The sequence below is a fragment of the Amblyomma maculatum genome, chromosome 9 (genome assembly GCF_055883805.1).
Source record: "Amblyomma maculatum isolate TAMU_Amacu chromosome 9, ASM5588380v1, whole genome shotgun sequence".
Taxonomy (NCBI): Eukaryota; Metazoa; Arthropoda; class Arachnida; order Ixodida; family Ixodidae; genus Amblyomma; species Amblyomma maculatum.
Window position 1 is genome coordinate 98,539,419 of NC_139352.1, and position 22,546 is coordinate 98,561,964.

The 22,546-nt window shown below is 43.4% G+C and overlaps 1 protein-coding gene across 1 annotated transcript in view; it reads right to left on the reverse strand.

The window, feature by feature from the left end:
• Positions 1-12,567, reverse strand: part of LOC146179921 (uncharacterized) — a 71,616-nt gene extending 59,049 nt beyond the window's left edge. The window contains exons 1-3 of the mRNA XM_084580293.1: positions 12,525-12,567; positions 10,346-10,801; positions 9,313-9,323 (exon numbers count right to left, since the gene is read on the reverse strand). Coding sequence (XP_084436419.1) covers positions 9,313-9,323; positions 10,346-10,801; positions 12,525-12,567 — 510 coding nt within the window. The remainder of the gene's footprint in view (positions 1-9,312; positions 9,324-10,345; positions 10,802-12,524) is intronic.
• Between the last annotated feature and the right edge of the window lie 9,979 nt (positions 12,568-22,546).

Consider the following 22,546-nt stretch of genomic DNA (forward strand, 5'->3'; position numbering starts at 1 on the left):
TCATTTTTTATTTATTGTATAAATTTGAATAATTACACTAGTAAATAATCATGGCTACCTTGCTTTTTGGCGGTCAGCCTTGTATAATGGACTTTCATTACTGCAAGTTGCTCCATCAGACTCAAAACGTCATGCGCAGCGATCAGCAGCTTTATTACTTCTTTTAATTTATACACGTGTTCAGCAGAATAATCACATGCCGATCATGCATCCATGTCACAGTGTCTTACAGCCATCCTACTCATCCATATGCTGTGAAGCCCCAGTAGCATGATTTTATCTTACTGGACATCTTTTACAATGGTCTGGTAACGGATTTCACATGGTGTTAATGGCAATTCTTTTTTTACTGTACTTTGCAAAACATTCCAGTAGAACACCGCATCCCAACAATCCAAGAAACAGTTCTCTAATGTTTTTGGTTTCCTACATAGCAGACAGTCTGAGCCGCAAGATACAAAAAGGCTGTTTTCATCTAGCCATGCTTTGAATGGCAGGATTCCTGTGTGCAAATTAAAAATAGAAGTTTTGAAATCAGGCGCAACAGCCATATTTTTCATTCGCCTGAGCACGTCATTTCCAGACCCTTCACAGTATAATGTTCAGTACAATGGTGCTGGGAACCATTGTGCAATAAGATCCTTGTACAGACATTTAGGCGTTACATTCGCTAAGTACTCAAGCAACTATAGCACACGCAAGAACTTAAAAGACCAGGCCACTCGTCGCAGGAAGTAAGACGCAGGGTACCGCCGAGCAGCACACCACACGAAGAGATAATGAACTCTGAAATTGTACTCATGATTTGTATAAATGTTCGCAGGAATGCGTTATTTTGTTTACGCACGAAGAGAAACCTTAAAAACCGCTGCTGCACATATAGATCATATAGATACATTAGAGACAATATTCTGTCCTTTACTCGAAAGAAGAAATTATCTATGTTATTCGTTCACATTTGGACGACCAAATAAAGACCTCAAAAACGCGTTGGTGCCGTTGAATTTTCGCTACCACCTATTACATTACTTGAAGTAACTACATTATTCTTGCCACCACGAAGTTGTTGCATACCGTTGCACACCATTGCATACGCGCAAATAGAGATATTACATCCCATCTTGCCTTTTGTCCTTTCCCGCAATGTTTTCTCGCTTTTTCATTCCCTGTAAATGGTATTCGCCCCATATTTCTCCAACGGGAGTCCCAAATACACTCCGGCCATTGTAGCACAGGTCATACCAAAGAAAGATTCTGGTGCGACGTCCCATAGCGTATGCCATACTTCGAGACACTTGTTGAAATTAACAGCGTTACCATTCTGCTTACAATACCTGACCGTTACTATAAAAAATTCTGCAACGCTTTTATGGTTTTAGTAAGAAATCGCCACATCAACGGCGTATGCCAATATGATGACTTCACACGCTCCCAACTTACAATCATGAGTTTATTCACTACCAATTATCCCTCTACAATAAGGTTTCATATTAATAGCGAAAAGGAGAAGTGAAAGTGGACACAACGGCCGAACGGATGCCCTTACATCGTTCTTTGAGATAACATTTTGTTTATCATAAGGCATGTAGAATAGCATGCATAAGCCATTTTAACACAACCAACCGATAACCAACATGTTCAAACGAACAGTACATGATCACCAAAGTATTACGGAGCACGTGAGCGATGGCCGAAATGGAAAAAAAACGCTATGGCAGCACGCTTTATCAGAAGATGCAGAGCGTAAAGCGAGGGAGCGTCAGCACATGCGGCTGTCCCATCTCGATAAATTGATGCTCGTGTTATCGACGCGACGAGCGAAGCCACTCAGCTACCATTGCTGCTCACCGGGGGGACGTTCAAAAAATTCGGCATCAGCAGCGTGCGTAATATGCTTCGTCAGGAATTGTATGCTTTTTATATTCATTACAGCCGAAGTTTTGCTTGTCAAGAAAAAAGCTGCGATATCGAGAAAAAGACGAAAATGAGGCTAGACGCACACAAATGCCGAATAACATCTTTACTCCGTGAAGAAATTCAATCGAATTCTTTCATGTTGATATCTTGTACGCCACTTGGTCACGTGCTGCTTTCTTTTGACGATTAGGTTGCGGCAGAAATCACTTGTATACGCCCTGAATTTTATCATGAAGTAAAGTTGTCAGTCTGCGTTCGTGTGCGTCTTACCTCTCTTCGTCCTTGTCTCGATTGCTCAGGTTTTTCTTGCATAGAATTATTAAAAAATTGCCACGAAAAGTTCTACCATTGCTCTTCACTTGACAGAGAGTTTCTGCCTGACGAGTATAAACGCCCGTGCACCGCTTTGAAGGTAATAAGCTCTCACGTAACGTAGTGTACAATTCAAAATGGTAGTTAACCTTTGAAGGGCACAAAAGCAAGAATAATTTGTGGCTTACATATATTGAATAACTACTGCGAGAAAACTGGCCAAATGAAGAACAGTTTAATTTTTCTATTTTTACTTGCGTGTCTTAGTGTGTTTTAAAAGATCACACAAATAAACAATTCTTCATTATATTTACAATCGTACTGAAGCCTCCACCATCCAGAAAACAGGTCCGCGAGAAATGGTCTCGCCAGACGAGTAACAAATCTACAGTTTTTATACAAAACACCGGTTTATTCAGGGTCAGCAAAAAGACACTTCCGAAAAATACATTACAAGACACTAGAGTGAATCATAAATTCGAGGCCGGTGGCAGCGCTATGCTAAGGTTACAAAAAGAAGGGGGACTATGCTTTTACACGGCGGAGCAAGGCAAACCAAACTAGGGCGCGAATGGGGGGATGCGGCACGGCAAAATCGCTCATAGCGGCACCAGAGACATTGCTTCGCGCGTGGCAACAACTCACGCAAACAGTATAACCCTTCTCCGGAGGCATCGCTTCCGTCTACATCCTGATCGGGCTTCTCTCCGTTGTCCGTGTTCACCCAGGATGCATCGGGCCGCTTGCTGAAAGCATGACCGCGTCCCAGCCGAAATGTCTCGGAATCCCCCTTCTTTGGCTTTCCGCTGTCCTTATTAAGGCTCCCTTTCAAGCCAAGCACATTTCACTCTAAAGCTAAGCACTCTACACATGCGCAGTCGCGCTACCTCCATCCATACCAAGAAGGAGTGGAAGGAGCGCGCGTAGTTCAAGAGGCCATGAGGCCATGGCCATGAGGGGCGCGGGAGCCCGACAGTACGAGACGAAGCACTCCTCTGTCAATCCCATGTTGAGAAAAACGTCGGTTCATTAGTAAAGATTACCTGTCGTCCGCCGTCCACACAAAGCTGCTGGTAAGCTCATATGAATAGTGGACGCTCCATGTTTTGTCTTGCGTCAAATGACTGATTGTTATGCGCTCAACAAATTTTTATTCTATTCTGCTTTGTAAGAAAGCAATATCGCTTTCAGAGCCCAGCTCGAGTGGCCACCGTGCGCGTGTTGCATGGCAGGGATGCTTCGATCAGTTAATAACTTGTTCATACTGTCTCCTTGGTAATCCATGAGAAGAAACCTAGACACCTTTTACAAGATACGCACAAAACGCGCTTATATATCAACATACGATGTGGAAATTCGCATTCGAAAAAAAAATGCAGCCACCAGCCCCACTAGACGTTAGGCACGAAAGGGTTCTTCTATGGGCATCGGGTGTGCCGCAACGCGACATTTCCCGCAAGACTAGGAGGTCGATGCCTGCAGGGAACAGGAATGAGGGCCGCCGCCTTAGCGATGCTCGACGTCCAGGCCGCGAGCAGCGCACTTCGGCCGAGGCTGATCAAGTGATCGTCGCTGCAGTCCATGCGGATCATTCTCACAGTGGAAAAAAAAATCACGATGTCTTCGGCCTCGCCTACATCAGTCTCACATCACCAATCGGAACCGTCTCTAAGAAGCCGGATTAAGTGAATACGTGGCGGCGGAGAAGCCGTATTTGACAGCATGAAATAAGGCGCAGCGCAGCGTCTAGCACTCGCTCACATCCACGAGCAGTGAACTGAGGACGATTAGCGACAAGTCATTTTTGCAAATGAATCAACTTCCTCCTCAAGATGGGAACAGCAGCGCGGCTTATTTGGCGTCCATATAACAGCAGATATGCACGAATAAGAGTGATTTGTGTGAATGGCACTGCGTTCTAAAGCATAGTAGGCCATGGGAAAGAAAAAATAGTGAATGAAACTTTTTCTTGGCTAGATTTCTCGCATCAGTTATTTAATTGTGCAAGCCGAAAAGCGTTTTTATTTTTCTTTGTGCCCTCACAATTTTTAATTTGAGTGAAATGAGTTTTTTATTATATATTATGCAGGATGTGAACACCACACGGTCTTTCGCACATCATGTACCTGCCCGACATCATGACGGAAGTACTCAGCTGTGGTATGAGGTGCTGTCAGTGCAGAAGGCATCGGCCCTCTGATTAGACTGCCATAAAAGTTCAACAGAGGTAGTTACTGCGATGTCCTCGACCACTAACATATCCCGTTCGCGTTGGACAGGCCATTTAAATCTGTCAATAAACACAGTTCGCACAAAAAGCACCTATTTTGTTTTTTGTTTTTCAATTGTCTCCACCTGTCGCCCTTTTAATTTTGCATGTTTGCGAAATATAGCCGATCGCTGAAGAAGAAATCAAAGACAACCTCGTTTTCTGTGAAAATGTTTTCACCTTTTTTTTTTCCTTCAGTGTAAGAGACCCAGTTTGTGCCGAATGAAGTTATTGTCAGCTCATTTGCTGTACCGTTCACCCCTTACATGTATAATAGAGACAACGCAGCAACACCTGCATTTTATTCAATTTCTCATGCTCTCCCTTGAGAAAACAAACATTTTGGCAACACTCGCCAAAGCGGTGGACTATCGTCATACCTTGCGCACAAACTGGCCGCCGAGCGATGAGTGAACCACTGTGGTCACACGGGCTGAAACTGGAGCCATTACTGACGAAGCTAGCAGCGAACGCTGCAAAAAGCCAACTTTTCCAGAAGGCACGAACAAACAACACTCTTTCATAAAGTATTGAAAGCGACCATGGCGAGCAGTGATAATGCCAGCATAACGTTATCAAGATGGTTCAGCCTGATGTGCCGACGTATACCCACGGTGCCTGCCGCGTATGTGCTGATAGAGCGCGCTCGCGCGCAGTTTCCAGTTCGGCTACTGCTTGCGTGTTCTGTATTACTCTTGGTGTACCTCTCAGTATATCACGACTCACGAGACACTCTATCGAATGCTTTTTCCAAATCAGTTTGTGCCACGGCCACTTAACTTCGCACATCGCAGACCTCGACTACACTGCGCGCTACATGAATATTACTGGATATGCTCCACACGTTTGGAGAGGTCCTACAATTTCGTTTACAATCGACGTTGTTAACGTGATCAGTCTATAGCTTCTAAAGTTTTTAGATTGTCTGGCTAATCCGACTTGGGGACCAAAATTGTATACCCGGTGCAAAGTGAAGGTGGCACACAACCTACATCAAAACGCTCTTTAAAAAGCTCATAAAGCATGACAGCAAAGTCAATTTTGAGGCTCCTAACAAAGACCGTATTCAAACCGTCTGGTGACGGTGTATCCCAGGCGTTCCAATAATAAATGGCTTCTTTATATCTTCGACACTTATTTCTTTCTGTAGTTGTTGGATTACTTCGTTTTCTAATGTTGGCATAGGAGGCAAAACGTTTTGGACAAACCCTACTTCACTTGGTGCTTTGCTCAACAACAGCTCTCTCAATTCTATTCTGATCAATGATCAATGCGCTTTGGCCCTCAGATGACCAAATTGGTCATCTGATGAGGAGAGGAGTCGCTGGAGAAAGATTTGATGTTGGGAAAGGTTGAGGGTCGCCGGAGAAGGGGTAGGCAGCGAACGCGATGGTTAGATGGCATCCTCGAGGCCCTGCAGATGAAGTTATGTGATGTTAGGAAGATAGTGAGAGACCGGAAAGCGTGGCGTGACATGGTCAATAGGGTCACGAAGAGTCGGACACGACTGAACGACTGAACTGAACGACTGAACTGAACTGAACTCGATAACAGACATGTCGTTCGAGCACGCATATCGGTTTTAATCAGATAGCGCGTGTTTGTGTGTGTGTGTGTGTGTGTGTGTGTGTGTGTGTGTGTGTGTGTGTGTGTGTGTGTGTGTGTGTGTGTGTGTGTGTGTGTGTGTGTGTGTGTGTGTGTGTGTGTGTGTGTGTGTGTGTGTGTGTGTGTGCGCGCGTGTGCGTGTGTGTGTGTGTGTGTGTGTTTTGCCACCAAGCAATTTTTCCGCACGTATTCTTATCGCGATTTGTATTTATAAGCATCCAACGCTTCTAGCCAAATTTTTATGCTATTTATATCATGCACGAACATGCCTGGCGGTTTGTTCGTAATCAGTGTCATCTCGAATAGCTGAGAATGGAATGTGTTTGAAGTTTACGCAGCATGGTGGTTTGCGCTCTGTCAAGGTCAGGATGGGGAAGCGGGAAGCGTCGTCTCGTCTCTCTATGTAGGTTAGTGGTTTCGGAAAAAATCAAGGGGGGTTCGGCGAAGGCCTCTGGATCCGCAGAGCAGCCCACCCGGTTTGTTACACTTCGGGCTAGTCGGTCGACCCCCTCATCCCCAGAGTTCGCCGCGGGGGCGGGTACTCAGACTAAGTGTATTTTGTGATCGGGAGTGCGGCAGCGGAGTATTCGCGCGGCGCTTGGGCAGAGAAGGTCTTTCGAATAATTTTGAATCGCACGTTTAGAGTCACTATGTACTGTGTGCGTACGCGGGTCAGCGATGGGAAACGCGATCGCAGTTTCCTCCGCCGCGGTGGGAGAGGGAGCGCTAACCGTGACAGCAGTAACAAGTGTGGAGTGTAGCTTGGCTACGCATGCGACAAAGAGATTGTCACTTTGTCTCGCTACTGATTACGGACGGGGACTACGACCCTATTTGCCCCAATTGCGATTGTGCAATAACGCCACATTGGCTTACACTTTTTGGGGATGTAGGGGAAGACCACCCGCTCGTACCTTACTGCCAGCTACTTCCGAAGAGAGCTGGGACCAACTTCTTACATGCTCAGACAAGACGACGCAGCTGGCGCTGGTCTCGTGGGCGCAGAGCGTAGCCCCCTCCCCCCTCCACCCCCCTTGGGGCCACGCTAGGCCGACATGCCTTAATGATCACACTCTTTTGGCAATAAACTTTGTTCCTCTTTCTCTGTCTCTGGCAGTTTGTTCTTCTTCACACGCTAAATTTGCTAATTGCTGCACATTCAGTAGTAATAATATAAGCACTCTACTTCATTCAAGAAACGACACTAACTATTCAAAAAAATCGCGCATTCCATTTATACGACTGGTGCATCACCCTCACCGCAAGTGTTTCGTATGGGAAGTCACACACAATGAACCAGTCTCTCGCACATGTTATTACTTGTTTCTCTACTATGTCTGTACTTTTCCTCAGCAAAAGACATCAGCCGCCCGAAATGCCGACCGCCTGGCTTACTCAAAGATTGAAACGTGACCCTAAGGTAAAACAGTATGTTATATAATAGCACTCTTGTTTGGCATAGCTGGTACATTTATTTCTATTCAAAAACATATTACGGCGCGACAGATAAGAACAAAGCTGGCCCACAGTCAAAATGACTAGCGCCTAGTCCTGTCGTTTGTGTGCCTTCTTTGTCTTCGTTCATCGCAGCGTAATATTGTTTGAATGAGTTTGCTCCTCATTCTAAACCTTTGTTTCTTATATAGCCGCGATATCTGAATTTAGCTCACACAACTCTCAGTTCAGCTGCATTTCCTTACGTCGATCGAAGCAAGCTCTCGGACAATCAGAGTGTCAATTTTAGCGCTTTTTTAAAATAAGCTATATGAAAAAAACAGCAAGGCAAACAGTGAATACAGGCTCGCTGCTTCGGTTTCTCGTTGCGAGTGAGCGACGAGGACTGGGACAAGGGAAACTTTCCTTTGTTTGCGCCCTCCACTCTCCACTGATTTTCTAGCCGACTCAGTTCACGTTGCGCACCTGGCCCCTCTGTGTAGTCCCGAGGTCGCTTAATGGAAGCGACTGTCGCATTCATTGAGGCCTAAGCGGCGCCGTCCTCTGAAGTGCCCTTCCTCGATGGCTGTTCCGGTGACTCAGCAGCAGCCACATCCTTGCCAGTTGTTTCCGCAGAAGGGTCCCCCGCTTGCGACTTCTCGCCGTCGGCTGTGTGCCCCGGCTGCTGTACGGCGGGACCCTTGCCGACTACTGAAGAGGGCGGGGCTCCGGCGCTCTCCAGTTCCTCCTGGTTCATGAGCAGCTCGCTCCCGCCGTCTTACGCAGCACCCGTGGTCGCACGAGTATACGTTCGGACGCATCCTGCTCGAGCATGTCCGAAGGTGCGACACATGCTGCATCTGGCGTGAGGCAGTCGCGCCGAATGTGGCTGGTACTTTTGAACCGCAATCACATTGGTAGACGTCCAGGCATCACCACTAACACAAGCCATCCGTAAGACATGAACATTTGGGGGAAGTCAGATATCAAGAGCTCCTCCTCGAGAACAATTCGTACCAGCCGTGCTGTTGATTCAGCATCTTCGAAACCTGGGCTTTCCAATGGTCATGAGTGCGATATTTCCCTTCGCCAGTCTTCAAAAGCCCTTTCTACTGATTCCCTTGAAACGTAGAAAGGCACCCAGTGCACCACTATGACCAAGCCACGTTTCTTCGGATCATTTACAGCACAGCAGCGTCTCTTAGTCTGCAGATCTCCTTCTTTTAGTAGTTCGTTCGCTTTCGCAGTTATCAGTTTCAGCATCCAGACATAGTAAATTTGGAAAGGACCAATGCCCACCCCTTACGGTATACCATCGACAATTTCCAAAGGCTGAAAACATCCTGTGTGCGATAAGTGCGTCCGGCAATATCGCAGTGTAGAAAAACCATTGTCGTCATCGCTTCTCCCGAAGGAATAAAGGTATACCAAGCGGTAGCCTAGCGGTGGGTGTCGCAAACCACAACCTCGAAGCACGCTCAGAGCTTGCAACCACACGATCGTCTCCCACGGAAGCCGGAAGTGGAATGCACTGCACCGCCACGGTGTTTGATTGACGGCACTGTTGTCGTGTAAATTCGAAATGAGGTAACCATGGCAGTTACCCAGCTGTAGTTAAAATTATAAGAAATAACTTTGTAACCTCTACATATATGTGACCAGTTGCACTTAAACGTTTGCACCTGCGCGGTGACCTGTAGTTTTCAAAACTTCGAAACGCGATATATCATTTCGCTCTGCCCTTCACGAAATTTTGTAATTTCTTGCGGAATTATAAATCTAGGCACTTGCGCAGGGTGCTGTGTTCCGCGATGTCCATGTATCACGACGCAATGCGACGCATGGGTCACCTGACGTTGTTTCTCTAGCCCGCGGTGCGGTATTGTACACTGTTCGCAGAGAATTGACTGAGGATATTTTGCATATATAAACTTACATCCCTCGCCAACGTATTTGAAGCATATTCTTTGTATCTGAGTTATGTTCCCAGTAGAGCAGACGCTTCGATGGCTCCCTGTGTAGCTGGCTTCGCAACGGCCTTATTAGCAGTGAAACATTTCACTTCCGCTTGTTTCCCGCAACTAGATTAGGAAATAGCGTAAATGAGGCTTCGAAAGTCATCAAAAAAGTTTCTCAAATCTCTAAAACAACAACCCGTTACTGTATCCGGGCTGTAGAAAAAAAAAGCCCATATGGTAGATAGGCCGCCGTTTAATGCAACGTCCCAGTAAAATGTTGTCTTTTTAATTGTTTGAACATTTGTCGGACCCCCAATGCTTTTTCCTATAAAGGGGCCACACGAAAAACAGAAGCACGGGTAGTAAGACTTATCCAGTGGCTCCATTTGCACATCCAGCCAAAGCGTGACCGGGAGGGTGCCATGACACGCCTGCAGGAATAATTGAGTGTAACCTAAATGGTCACCCACCCTTGAGAGTCGAGAGATACACAGCAGATTTGTTTACTCGAAATATTTTGGTGATGTTTTTGCTGTGCTGCGCTTTTTATGGGGCTAAATGTTGCAGAATATCAATAATAATTGTTTCGAAGGAATGCAAAGGTGCAATATCTGTCACAATTGTCCTGTGGACACCTGCCCGTGCCGCAGAGGAAGGGAGGAAAAGTCCGTAATCAATTTCTGGGATAGGTTGCATGGCAGTTGTTTTGCGCACATTTGTCTACAGACAGGCTATTCTGACATTAGCCTTACACTCAAAATCAAAATAAACTCACACAATGTACCTAAAAGTTATTTCAAGAGTCGCATCTCTAGTTCAACCTCACTAGGCTATAAAACAAATCACTCACCTGCCACAAACAGTTCAGCGTGAGCCTCGGTGACGATCACGACAGAAGTGACATTGTCACCATCGTCGCGGTAAGTGACGTTGCAGATGTAACTTCCGGTGTCGCTTAGCTCCAGCCGATTGAGCAACAGCGCTGGTGGGTCACTGAGTAGCGAGAAGAAGGCCCTGGTCGACCACTGCGGCTGTTTCCAGTGGGTACCGTCCACTATTCCGGCGCTTCCAGCCAGCACCGGATTTGGAGACGTAGTTGGTGCTTCGAGAGCATACACCTTTTTCGCCTGACGTTGAACTTTAGATTTCTGAGACGAGCGTGGGCTGTGTTCGTTGTGATCAGTAGCTGCGAAATGGTACCAGATGACCGAGAGAGCCCGCCGCGACGCCACGTCGACTGGACAGGACAGAGACGTCTGGTCGCCTTCCAAGACTTCGAGTAGCTGCAGCGTAACAGAGTATGTGTCTGCGAAGTGAAAGAACAAGTAAATAAATACCACTAAGGATCCGTATTACTTAAAGTTGATTTTAGTACTTAATTTAAGAAAGCAAATTGCAAGGATGCACATTTGAACGTTCTTTTTATTATAGAACACTGCTCTCGGTGCTATGCCGGGATGTCAATAACCGGTAAATGTTTCTTTTAAGGACTACTCATTGTTTTTTTTTTTACTTCCTCTGAATTGCCCATTTGGGTTAATGAATCATGGTTACTTGGGCCGATAAAATAAATATTCTGTAATGCTCCTGTTATCATTGCGCCAGCAGTGACTCTAGACGAAGAAGCCCAAGTGCGTCAAGGAGTGAACTCGATTTGAGATGTCCGATTTTCAGCTTTGTGATTTTAGCCTTTTGATCCAGACTATGCCATTTAGCGGTTCTGTCGTGGGTTATACAATGGACCTTCGCTTTAAATATGTCTTTCTGCTATAGAGCAATATGTTTCGTACAGACTGGTGCTTTATCTGTGCAGAAACTCAAATTGATTTCGGAGGCGGTAATGATTTGATTAGACTCTGAAGTTAAATTTGTTTGGTCTAGGAGATGTTTCTGTTTCCTCCTGTTTTTTACCCCTGTTCTTAACACTATCTGAGAAAAAATCAAGAAGCATTTTACTTCACCACATTCTACTGTAAAGTCTGGACTCATTAGAGAAGCGGGTGGAGCGCAGACGCAATGAGGCTAAGACCCCGCACCTCCTTCATGCGATCCGCGCCCAGAAACCAATCGCTGACTACTGCTGTAAGTAACGAAACAAACGTGCTATAGCAAAAATCACGCTATATATGTGCTGAAATGGCATGCTACAAACATCTAGTGCTAGGCAGCGCCACGAAATAGAAAGAGGCTCGTTCATAATTAAACTGCGCGAAAAAAAAACACGGACAGAGACAGAAAACGCGCACACACGCTCTGTGTGTGTAAGTGTTTTCTGTCTCTGTCCGTACTTTTTTTCGAGCAGTTTAATCATGAACGACAAGCACCAATTAGCCCGCCAAAAAAACCATTCTAGAAAGAGGCGTTATATCAATTTTCTTTTTAGACCACTATTTATTCAGTGAGGCATTGCAATACGCATCACTATCTCTTTGTAGGAGTCATCGATATGGTTCATTGTGTTTCGCGTGTCCGCTGCTGATCGAAAGATCACAGAAACGATCCCTGCTGCAGCGGCTGCATCTCGATGTAAGAAAAATGTTGAAAATTAAGGGTCTCCTAACATAAAAGCTTGGTGGAGAAAGCCTAGTAGTGGTAGTAGTCATTAGCAGTCATTTTAGTCATTACTAAAAATTTAGTCATATTTAATCCAATGTAGTCGTATTCGTAAGATATATTGGTCGTTATAAGTCACTAGTAGTAATTTTAGTCATTACAACTCATTACTAAGCTTTTGTCGTAATTTCAAATGAATTGTTCTTACATGTCGTCGCTAGACATATCGGTCAGTACGTAATTAATAGTAATTTTGGTCATTGCTATGTCTTACTAGTCATTTTAGTCATATGTAAGCAATTGTAGTAGTTGCAAGTCGTCATTCGAAATATTGGTCATTACAAGTCAATAGTTGCAATTACATGTCATAAGTAGTCAATATTAATCATACAACCAGAACTAATCTCAATCATAATGTTCATTAATCCCTAACAATCACTATCAATCATTTTTCCTCCTTTAATCTGTCTTCATACGGCGGACATTTCCTCCGGCGGCCACTTTCTGCCGACGCGCCATGAGTCTGAAAGGCTTTCCTCATAAAATATCGGTGCGTTGTGTGAATTTGGCGCATGTTAAGTCAATAAGGTTGATGATTGGGCAAGTTGGTAAGGGTTCATATTTAACCAGCCAAAGGACGAGGCAGGGGGAAGAAGAGGACATGACAAGGCTGGACTAGCAACTGAATGTTTATTGAACGGAAGAAAACAACAAAGACTCCTTCCGAAAAGCACGCGCACAACCCGACCGGTGAAATGGCAGAAAATTGAGAAGATTAAGAAGAAAATTCAAAGTCAATTCAAATTCAAGGCCTAACTAACGACTTTTCTAATAGAGCGAATTCCTTACCCGTCTCTTTGTACGCCTTATTTCAGTAATACGGGTGTAGTTTACAGCAATGGTAAACAATTCTTTCGAGAGTTGGTTGAAGCATATTACATTGCTAATGCTGAGGACAAGTGTGTGGCTAAGGCATCGGTTAGCCTTTATTGTAAGGAATTCGCTCTATTAGAAAAGTTGTTAGTTAGGCCATGACTTTGAATTGGCTTTGAATTTTCTTCTTCATCTTCTCAATTTCCTGTCATTTCCCGGTTGGGTTGTGCGCTTGCTTTTCGGAAGGAGTCTTCGCTGTTTTCTTCCGTTCAATAAACATTCCGTTGCTAGTCCAGCTTTGTCCTGTCCTCTTCTTCCCCGTGTCTCGTCCTTTGGCTGGTTAAATATGAGGCATGTTAACTCTCCACGCAATTGAATCATCTGAAACCTTCCATGCGGCGTCTCTCACATAACTCATGTGCGATTAGTGCGTGCTAATCACCGCAATTCATATTTCAGCAATTATCCCCCCCTCTCCCCCCCTCCAGAACCTTCGTGATTATATGCAAGGGGTACATAATAACTATACCCTTCCCGAAATAAAGAGTAGCGTGCCGATTACAAAGGATTTTTGCGGTGTTCGGCATACGCGTATTCCTAGGAGTGTTTTGTCATTCTGAATCTCAGGACAAGCGTCCTCAGCTCAACGATACTCATTACTCCGCGCCCGCAAACTTTCTTGTGCAACAAAAGAAACAGGAAGAGACGATATAAATTGAAAGAAAGGAAATATATTTCATCACTTGTAATCAGAAGTCGCGGAGGATATTTGCAGGACACATTACTGATGTACGCCGAGGAAAAGAGCAGAAAATCGTGGTGAATTAGTTCCCTAGTCAAGGAACACAATGAGAGACCCTTGGGAGTAATACGGGCGTCGCAAGCTCCGGGAACGGAGCTTAGATTTCCTCGCTCTCTTTCCTCTGATCTGCTTTGATTGCGGATAATGACCTCGCTCGATGAAGGGAACGCATTGTGGTTGCAATAATTGATTCCGCAGGCCGGGCAACCGGCGCCTCTCCCGTCTTCGCTCAATGCAGCGTAAGATGAGAAGAAGAAAGCAGCGAATACGGTTTTCAATACCTTCTCCTTTTATTGTTACCTGGTATGGTTTGCGGGGTTTAAGGTCCCAAAAGAAACTCAGGCTTTGAGATACGCCGTAGGGGAGGGCTCCGGTAATTTCAAACACTTGGGAATCTTTAACGTGCACTGACATCGCACAGTAGATGGCCGCCTTGTTTTTCGCCTCCATCTAAAAGCGTTTTTATTATTTTTTAACGTGGTTGTCAGTACCCGTCAATAATATTGCTAAATAAAGACACAAGGAAACGCATGAATCAATTGATGAAAACAGCAGTGTTGTACAACGGTGGAAGAAACGAACAAATTCACGAAAGGCTGAATGAATGGGTCGAAGGAATGAAAGGTATAAGGCTTGCAGAGGAAATGACAGCTAATTATTGGTCAGAAAGTAGAAAGTGTTTTTCGTTTTGTACAGGTATCCTTATGCAAAAACGTAAGCCAGTTCGAATCAATCGCGTGTTGAAAAGCTTAAGTGCTCCGTGCTTTCTTGAACTGCTCCGTCCAGTGGAGAAACTGAGACAGGGCAGGTAGACGCAGATCACAGTTTTCTGTGCATTCAGTGCGACAGTGCCAGGGAGAAGGTTTTTTTAGAAACAAAATACGTCTCCTGTGCTGCAGTTGTTCAGTCTCAGAGATTCGAATTGGAATGACCAACATTAAACGAGAGTGAACTTCTCTGTGAGCGAAATCTGCAGCGGTGTTTGCAACCAATGCAGTATTTCGCTATGTATTCACGTAATATATAAAAAGGTTGTTTGTTGTGCTTACAAATGACGCACGGAGGAGGGAGTATAAAACTGCATATGTTCTAGCCACCACCAATAATGAGTTCCGCTACCTGAATCTGACAGCGTGCAAGGTGAGATATGGGGTTTACTTTTCTTGGATATTGCAGAAAAGTACCAGAAGACCGTGCGTTAATGCTTGAAAATAAATTCCTAATCGAAAACGCATTTAAGAAAAATGAAAAGCTGCACAAATATCAAATACTACAAATAGAATAACTCAGGGTTGGAGGCCATAAGCAAGAATGTACTTCATTGTCGTTTTCGAGACAAAATGACTCCTTTTATTGCCTAAATATTGTCCTTTTCCCTCGTTTCATCCTATTCTTCTGTGCAGGGTGAAACGTTCTTCCTTCCAAAACAGGTGAATATGTTCGCAAAATCCTTCTTTTTGAGATCCTAAAAGAAGCCTCCAAAGCTCCCAGCCTCACAGGAAGGGCCAGGCATTGTTGTTGATGCGTTGCATGAAGCAGCAGTCGTCGTAAGACTACGACGTGAGCAAGTGTAAAGGGTAAGCGATGAAGCTAACTGAAATCTCGGCCGTAACATATAATTGAAAGTGCAAGACATAAACACAACAAGCGGCAGTGTAACGTTCACACTAATTGGGAAAATCACCAGCGAGCTTCCCAGAAAAAGAAAAGCCTTCAACCATGATCACTGATAAAAGTTTACGAAAAACAAATGCACCAAATATTGCCAATTCTGAACATATCTTGTGGCGTCTCAGGCTTTCAAAGTTGCGTCTTTTAAATTTAACTGTCTTCGAAATGCTGAATAGTGAGTATTCCAAATGCATATTACAAAGGCCCTCCTCAATTAACTAAAACAGGAAACTAATTGAAAACAATAATAGAGATTTGTGCAGTATAAACGCACCAGCATTACTTGTTTACAGCATGCTACGGCATTTCCTTATCTGTATTGCGAAGACATGAGAGTGATATGTTTGGACATACTGATTGTGCCGTGAGAATTCTCTTTCAGGAAACCTCCGAGCCGTCAATGGCCAGCTGTCACCTTCTCAAAACCACCTCCATGGTTTTTGGAGCTGCAATGCTTCGAATGTTCGACACTGCATCCGACGCTGCCAGAGAATTCTTTCAGAGATGAAGACACGAAAGCGCACGCGTAAAAAAAATAAAAGGAAATCAAATAAGTGTTCGCCCTTCTTTTTATAATTCAGTTGCCACCAAAAACAGTGCTAGGACAACAACACCCAAATTCCGAAGGAAATGGTAGTAAAAAAAGGTGTAGGATGTCGGCGGTGTAAAATTGATTCATTTCGTGAATAGTGCTGCGTACACATTCCTTCTACCAAGACTGGCATTATTAAAATGCCTGTCATAATGAATACTTCTCTTTCCTTGAACTCACCATAGCGTGCATTTCTCATCCACTAGGTTCCAGTGGTTCTACTTCTGAAAATAGATGGTCGAAACGCTGAACGAACATCAACTCAGTTTTGTAAGTTATCTTTTTTTATTGCAAAAGTTTCTCCCTGGGTCAGATTTTTGTTTGGAAAAGTTTTACTTTTGGCATAAAATAGTTCGATAGAGCCTTGACAGAGCCTATTTTTGCAAAATGAAAGCATCACATATCAATTGATTTTAAACAGAATATTGCCCCAGATATGCGCAAAGGAATCCTCAAAACATTTTATTTTAGTTTCTCCTTCGACACGCGCTCCATCGTTTAAAAGCTCACAAGTCAAGTTGAGCCTTCGGTGCACCTGACAGGCATACCGCCTGAAGGAAATAGTTTACCGCCAAGGCTTTAGAAAGAAATTTACTCTTTGGTATGTAACGAACATTCTTCCATGAGTATTGCTTCTTGGTAAGCGACGAAGTAGGAAGTGCGGTGTCCGCCTGGGAAAACCATCACACTTGTGTGCCACTTTTTGTAAACTCGCGATTTACTGCATTGTTAAATCTTTCTACCAGAGTGGACAAAGAAGGCAGTCCCGCATTTTTTATTCTCTGTCAGTCCGCTGGTAACATAGAGGTGAACTTTATTTTGGCGTCCAATATAGGTTACAGTTATCAACGTACTAATTTCATAAAACGTATATATTTCGTCTAGGCCCTAGTCTGGTTGACAAATTAAAAATATAACCAAAAAAATAGCGTGAAGTGCACAGAAGCAAACTAAGATTCGTTAAGGTTCAACATTTTGTATATGTTTTTAAATGGCGTTAAAAACCTTGAGACGTGAACTCTGATCTACTTTGAACGCAGTGAAATTGTACCACCAAAAACCATTACACCAAGCACCCAGTGAGGTATACAAATATAATATCAACTTTCAACCGCCGATTACAGTGGTTGATTTTTACTTTAGCAATTCAAGTAATGCATGCTGGATAATTTTCAGCATTTTTCGCGCAAGTGTTTTTAATTACAGTAATTTTCTTTCATTCAACGGTATTTTGCGCTCGCGTCTGCTTAGGAACAAAACATTCGGAACGTTCCTAAAATTCTCTATCTGCAATAAGAGATTAATTAAGTGAAATAAACTCGAACAGCACGGCTTGGGGTGCAGTATCGCAATTTCGCAGGATGGCGGCTGCAAACATGAGTAGATAATAATAATAGACAGCCCATTGGAGCAGAATGCAACAAAATAGCACCACATTTTTACCACAATGCCTTAACTGAAATCAATGGCAAAAATTCACTAGTGGTGTACGAGTAGTGATGGTGAGCGAGAGCGAGAAATTAGTTTTAGTTTACGAATTTCCAATACCAACCAACTACCACGGATAATAAGAGAGCGTATTTTGCTCTCACCAATATTGGTATTTTCTCTAGCTTATAAAGTGCGCTAGTATGGACAGAGCCATCTCTCTAACAGCATTCATATTCTACCTATTTATTTTTTCCCAGAAATGTTCATCGAAGCCAATCACTAAATGCTCTCTATTCACGTTGCTTTTAAAGCCATTACTAGCCACCTCAATGCTCTGACCGAAACAAGAAATAAAATAACGAAAACAAAGCCCACTTCCCGCAAATAAATAAAGCATGAATGCTGCAAACGCATGTGGGTTTAAATATCTTGTACGAATTTTTTACACATGTTCTCTATTCAGATAGGGAAAAACAGGTTGCGGTTTGTACAGCTTATGGTGCTCTTTAACCAACTAGTTCATTACTGCCACAGCGCAGTAATGTATAACACAGGGCCTTTTCACGTGTCAAGCGCGTGTAGCTACCAGTAGCACAGGTATTCAGGTCCCTTAACCGCCGTTTATCACTGGGAACTTGGTCCACTAACCATACTAATTAACGGTGAAACACGTAAACGCAGAGAGTAAAAATTCAATGGCATTAAAGAATATATACGCAAAGCCTCTGTCCCCTAATGAGTGGCTGCCAAGCTCTCAGCCTGGAAAGAGTTTAAACAAGCAGTGCATTACTTATGCCTTATTATTCAGAATCGACATTTAATACACGCTCATAATATATAACCGCTGCTTGGTCGTCCAGTTGCTACTAGACTGGCCTCTACACCGTTCCCATTATTAAAAAAAACGCTGACACTTACCGCGATGCACTTTAAGTGTCGTGTCTCTCCCTATGCAACTCAATTTTCCGCAGACTGTCCTTATTCTTCTTTCTATATTTACGCGCTTTTTATTGGGATTAGCTGCGAACAAAGATAGTCACATTGAAGAAGATGACCACGATGACTCATGCATTCCAGGGGAATAAAATACATAGACAGTTAATTGCGCCCCGAGAGAAAATACAAAAAACATTACCAAAATGACCTTTCGAAATTATGCAACGTTGCGTCTTTCCTCTTAATATTATTGTAAACCAATTTCCTATATTTATTATTTAAGTAGTCATAAATGTTTTTAGTTTCAGCAAGCACTAGGAGCACATTTTTCGTAAAGGGACAGTCAACAGTTTTTGACGGTTATAAGAATGTTGACATATTATTGTACATCTCACTGAATACGGCAGCTACGATGGTCAAAATTGCTGTTTGTGCGGTATTTTTATCCTTAAAATTGGTCAGTAATGTCAGGTCTGAGGGGTTGGCAGCGCCGCGCTCTATTTTTTCGTTGCGTCTAACAGCGAAGAACCCATGGGCGTCCGAGTATACTCTGTTCATGAATCTATGCCCGCGTCATATACAAAGAGTTACTTTTTGATAGCAATTTTGGCGGTATTTCTTTCTTCCTAACTTTCTTTCTTTCAATTTTGCTCTTTCTTTCTCGTTCTCTCTTGCTTTCTTTCACTAAACCAAAGCTACTCCTAACATTTAAAGCGGTTCAGTGATTTTTTTAAACCCCTTCACTATCAAAAATACCACCAGACCTACGCTGCTGCTGTACTTTCAACAGAGATGTCTTGGGTAGCGCTGCTATCGGCAAAAAGAGTGGCCGTTACATGTGGTAGAATTGCCGGCTTTAATTTGCTACTTGGTTTGAAGTTACCTTAGTCCTCTCGAGCGGCGCCGCAACAAGGTACGCGCAACTTCATTAATTTCAATCTCAATGCCTCGAATGCAGGTGGTCTAGGTGGTTTGGTGGTCGTGCTGTTAATAGAGTTGAATAGTGTCACTATATTGGCTGTATATCACGTCCCGATGCCGGTACTTACAAGTGTCGTATATCGTTGTAAAAATTAATAAAAGAAATTAAGCACATCGTGTGTAAAACGAGCTTTTTGTCTGTTTTTTTTTTCTGTTTTGCTTCCCAGAGTCACATCTAGGCATCCGCTATTTTCAGAATCAGAATTTATTGATTCAATGCAACGAATGAATACAAATATTGGTAAGTACAGGAGGAGGTTCCAAAGCCAATTGCTGCACATGCAGGGGACCTCCGCAGAAGAGCAGAAGTTTTGGCCGACTTAAAAAAAAAAAAAAAAAAAAAACGTTCTATCAGCAGCTTATTACTTCAATACGCAGGCAACATAAGGAAGCGCCATGACTTCGGAAGTGCTCGCGCTTAATAGCAAAAGGGAAGTCCAACTTCGTAGCCCTTACGATGCTCCTGCCTCCAACTGTCAATGACAGCTTGTCACTAAGGGGCACAACTTTTAATATCGCAGCCAAAAACAGTGTGCCTGTTCTTGTCCTCTTTGATTCAACGGAATAAGAAAGAATTGAAAAGACATTATTTTCTTCGTTTAGTTTGTGCTGACTCGTCCGCGATATACCTCAGCTTTGAGTCTTGAAAACTACATAGCGAGAGCGGTAGCACAACTTCTACAAAATCTCCTCCAAAAATTTTAGCGTTTTCTACTGCTAGCCAGATATTAGAGACAAAGCTGAAATTATTACCAGTTGTCATTAATTTTACTGCTTCCATCAAAATGAGTTATCTATGAAGAAAATAAAACTCTAAAGGAACCACGAAAAAGAAAGAGTGACGGCCGATTAAGCGTTTTTAGGTAAATTAAATTAAGTGCGATTGCTTGCATGAATTATTTGTATCTCACACACACATAGGCCTACAGTCGTAATCTATCATATTATAATAAAGACTCCCCGACGTAGATATGAAGCCCCGGGTTTAAACAAGTCACACGAAAATGCCTGCACACTTTAGAAGTATAACGTGCCTGAAGAAGGGGGAGGGGGGGTCCAATATCTCGGGGTGGTTTGGCTCTCATTTCAAACGTCCTACCCAGTTTCGCAGTTATAGCCAATTCGGACGCAATACAAGATTTCGTGACGTCACATCACGCAAACCGCCGGCAAATCAGTGTCCTTCGTAGTAACTGGTAACTATTACCTGCTAAAGGCATGATCGAGTCGAGGGGCGGACTGTACGAGCAGAAAGCAATGAAAAGCTGGAGTTGGAAGTCTTGTTTTAGAGCACAAAAAATTTTGTTCGGAAGTAAAAAGCGAAAAAAAGAAAGAACCGATTAGTAAAAAAATGAAAATATAAATACGGAAAAAAGTAAAATAAAAAGTCAAATCAAAGTAATATGTTATTTCGAAGTGCGTAGCGGTGTAGGTCTTAGAGGAGACTCAGTAATTCATAAATAGACGTTGAAGCGATTTGCAAGATAAGTTTACCAAAACGCTTCGGGCTTTTGTCATCACAAGAAGGTAAACTCAAAACACTTCCATCTTTAGTAAGATTGATTCAATGCCACTGCCTTGCAATGAAAATTTGCAAAACTGTTTTAGGTTGATGGGCTGGTAGACACGTCAACACCGGTTTTGTCACTCACTCTTGATTTGACAAGGAAGAGGCAATGATATTTTACTCGGATCAGACCGATCCACTCGTCGTACTGAAATACGTATTTCATTCGTGAATAAGGCTATCAGAAACAATGACGGCCAGAATGGCATTGAGTGGTCTTATAGCCTAGCCTCGGAGACTCCGGATTGCAAACCTACATATATATCGCCGTTGTGTGACTGCAGAAGGTGCAAAGAAAGGGGGGGGGGGGGGGGGGGGGGGAGCGTTGTTCGGATTGTTGTTTCTCTAGAAAAATCTCCCTATGGTGTCCATGGTATCATTAGCTGCTGGCTACGTCTGTTTGCATTTCATAGCCAGTCCCTAATTTATTTTGCTCACTAGCCTAACAAGAGACTCAAATATGTGTCATTTTTTTTTTGTGCCGTAGGTTGCGTAAAATGAAAGTGAAACTCACGGTAACGCATCCCATCCACCTCTGCTGCCATGAAGGAGGGTGGCGCTAGTAAAAAGTCTCAAAGGTAGGTTACACACAAAATATATACCTCAGAAAGCGGAATTTCAACCTCTGCCACCGTATATCGCCCGGTAAGAGCGCTGCGCACAAAATTTGGAGATCGTAGGTTCGAATCTCGCCAGCAGCGCGTGGTTTCTTTTCTTTTTTATTGTACTTTGTTACCAATTATCTCCAAGACTAAGTCATCACTGCACATTTATCTTCTAACAAACATCTCTCGCGCACTATTTCTTAACATTGGCTTCGTGCTCTCTTCGTGTAGTACATCCGTACAGAGCAAACAAATAACGGGAATTTAAGTATAGCCCCTTCTTTTGTCCTGAAGTAAGGGATGAAAAATGTTTATTTATTTTAACAGTACAGTTAGACATGGTATGTATAATAAATAACTAATATGTAATAGGATGAAGGAGGCTTAGCAGGTCAAAGCTTTATTTTTCGGAAAATATTAATATTCAGCCAAGGTTAACGACTCCTCACCCCCGTGCAAAATGTGTGCTGACTTAGATCTGGAACAAAGTTTCTGCAAATTATCAAAAACAAGAGAGAAGAGACGTGTTTTTGGGACAGATAACTTTCTTTATTTTGTCTCAGGCAATAGAGAGACGTGTAAGTATTACGTATATCTTAGCCAACTTTTACAAAATCAATTCTTACCTTGAACAGTCAGTTTGTAATTCAGAAGACGGTAAAACTAAGGTAAACAATAAATTTCTACATAAATGTGATTGTTTTACGGTTTACGAGTGTTAACGTCACCAACAAATTCAGGGAACGAGGCGGCCGTAGAGGAAAGCTTCGGATAATATACAGCTTTAGCATAACTGGTCGGGCTAGTTTCATAATTCGATGCAATGAAAACGTGCGCCAAAGAGACAAGGACGAAGAAAAGGCTTGACGCACACAAACGCACTTCGAGTATGGAAATTGCACAGTACTCAGGAGGTTGCGTTTCTCTTTCACTGAAACCCGACTGCCGCGGCAGGGATTAGACTCAGGTATCCAAGCTATCTTGGAGAGCACCGTAACGGATTCGCCACCTCGGCGGCTTTTTTGCTTTCTAAAACTCTG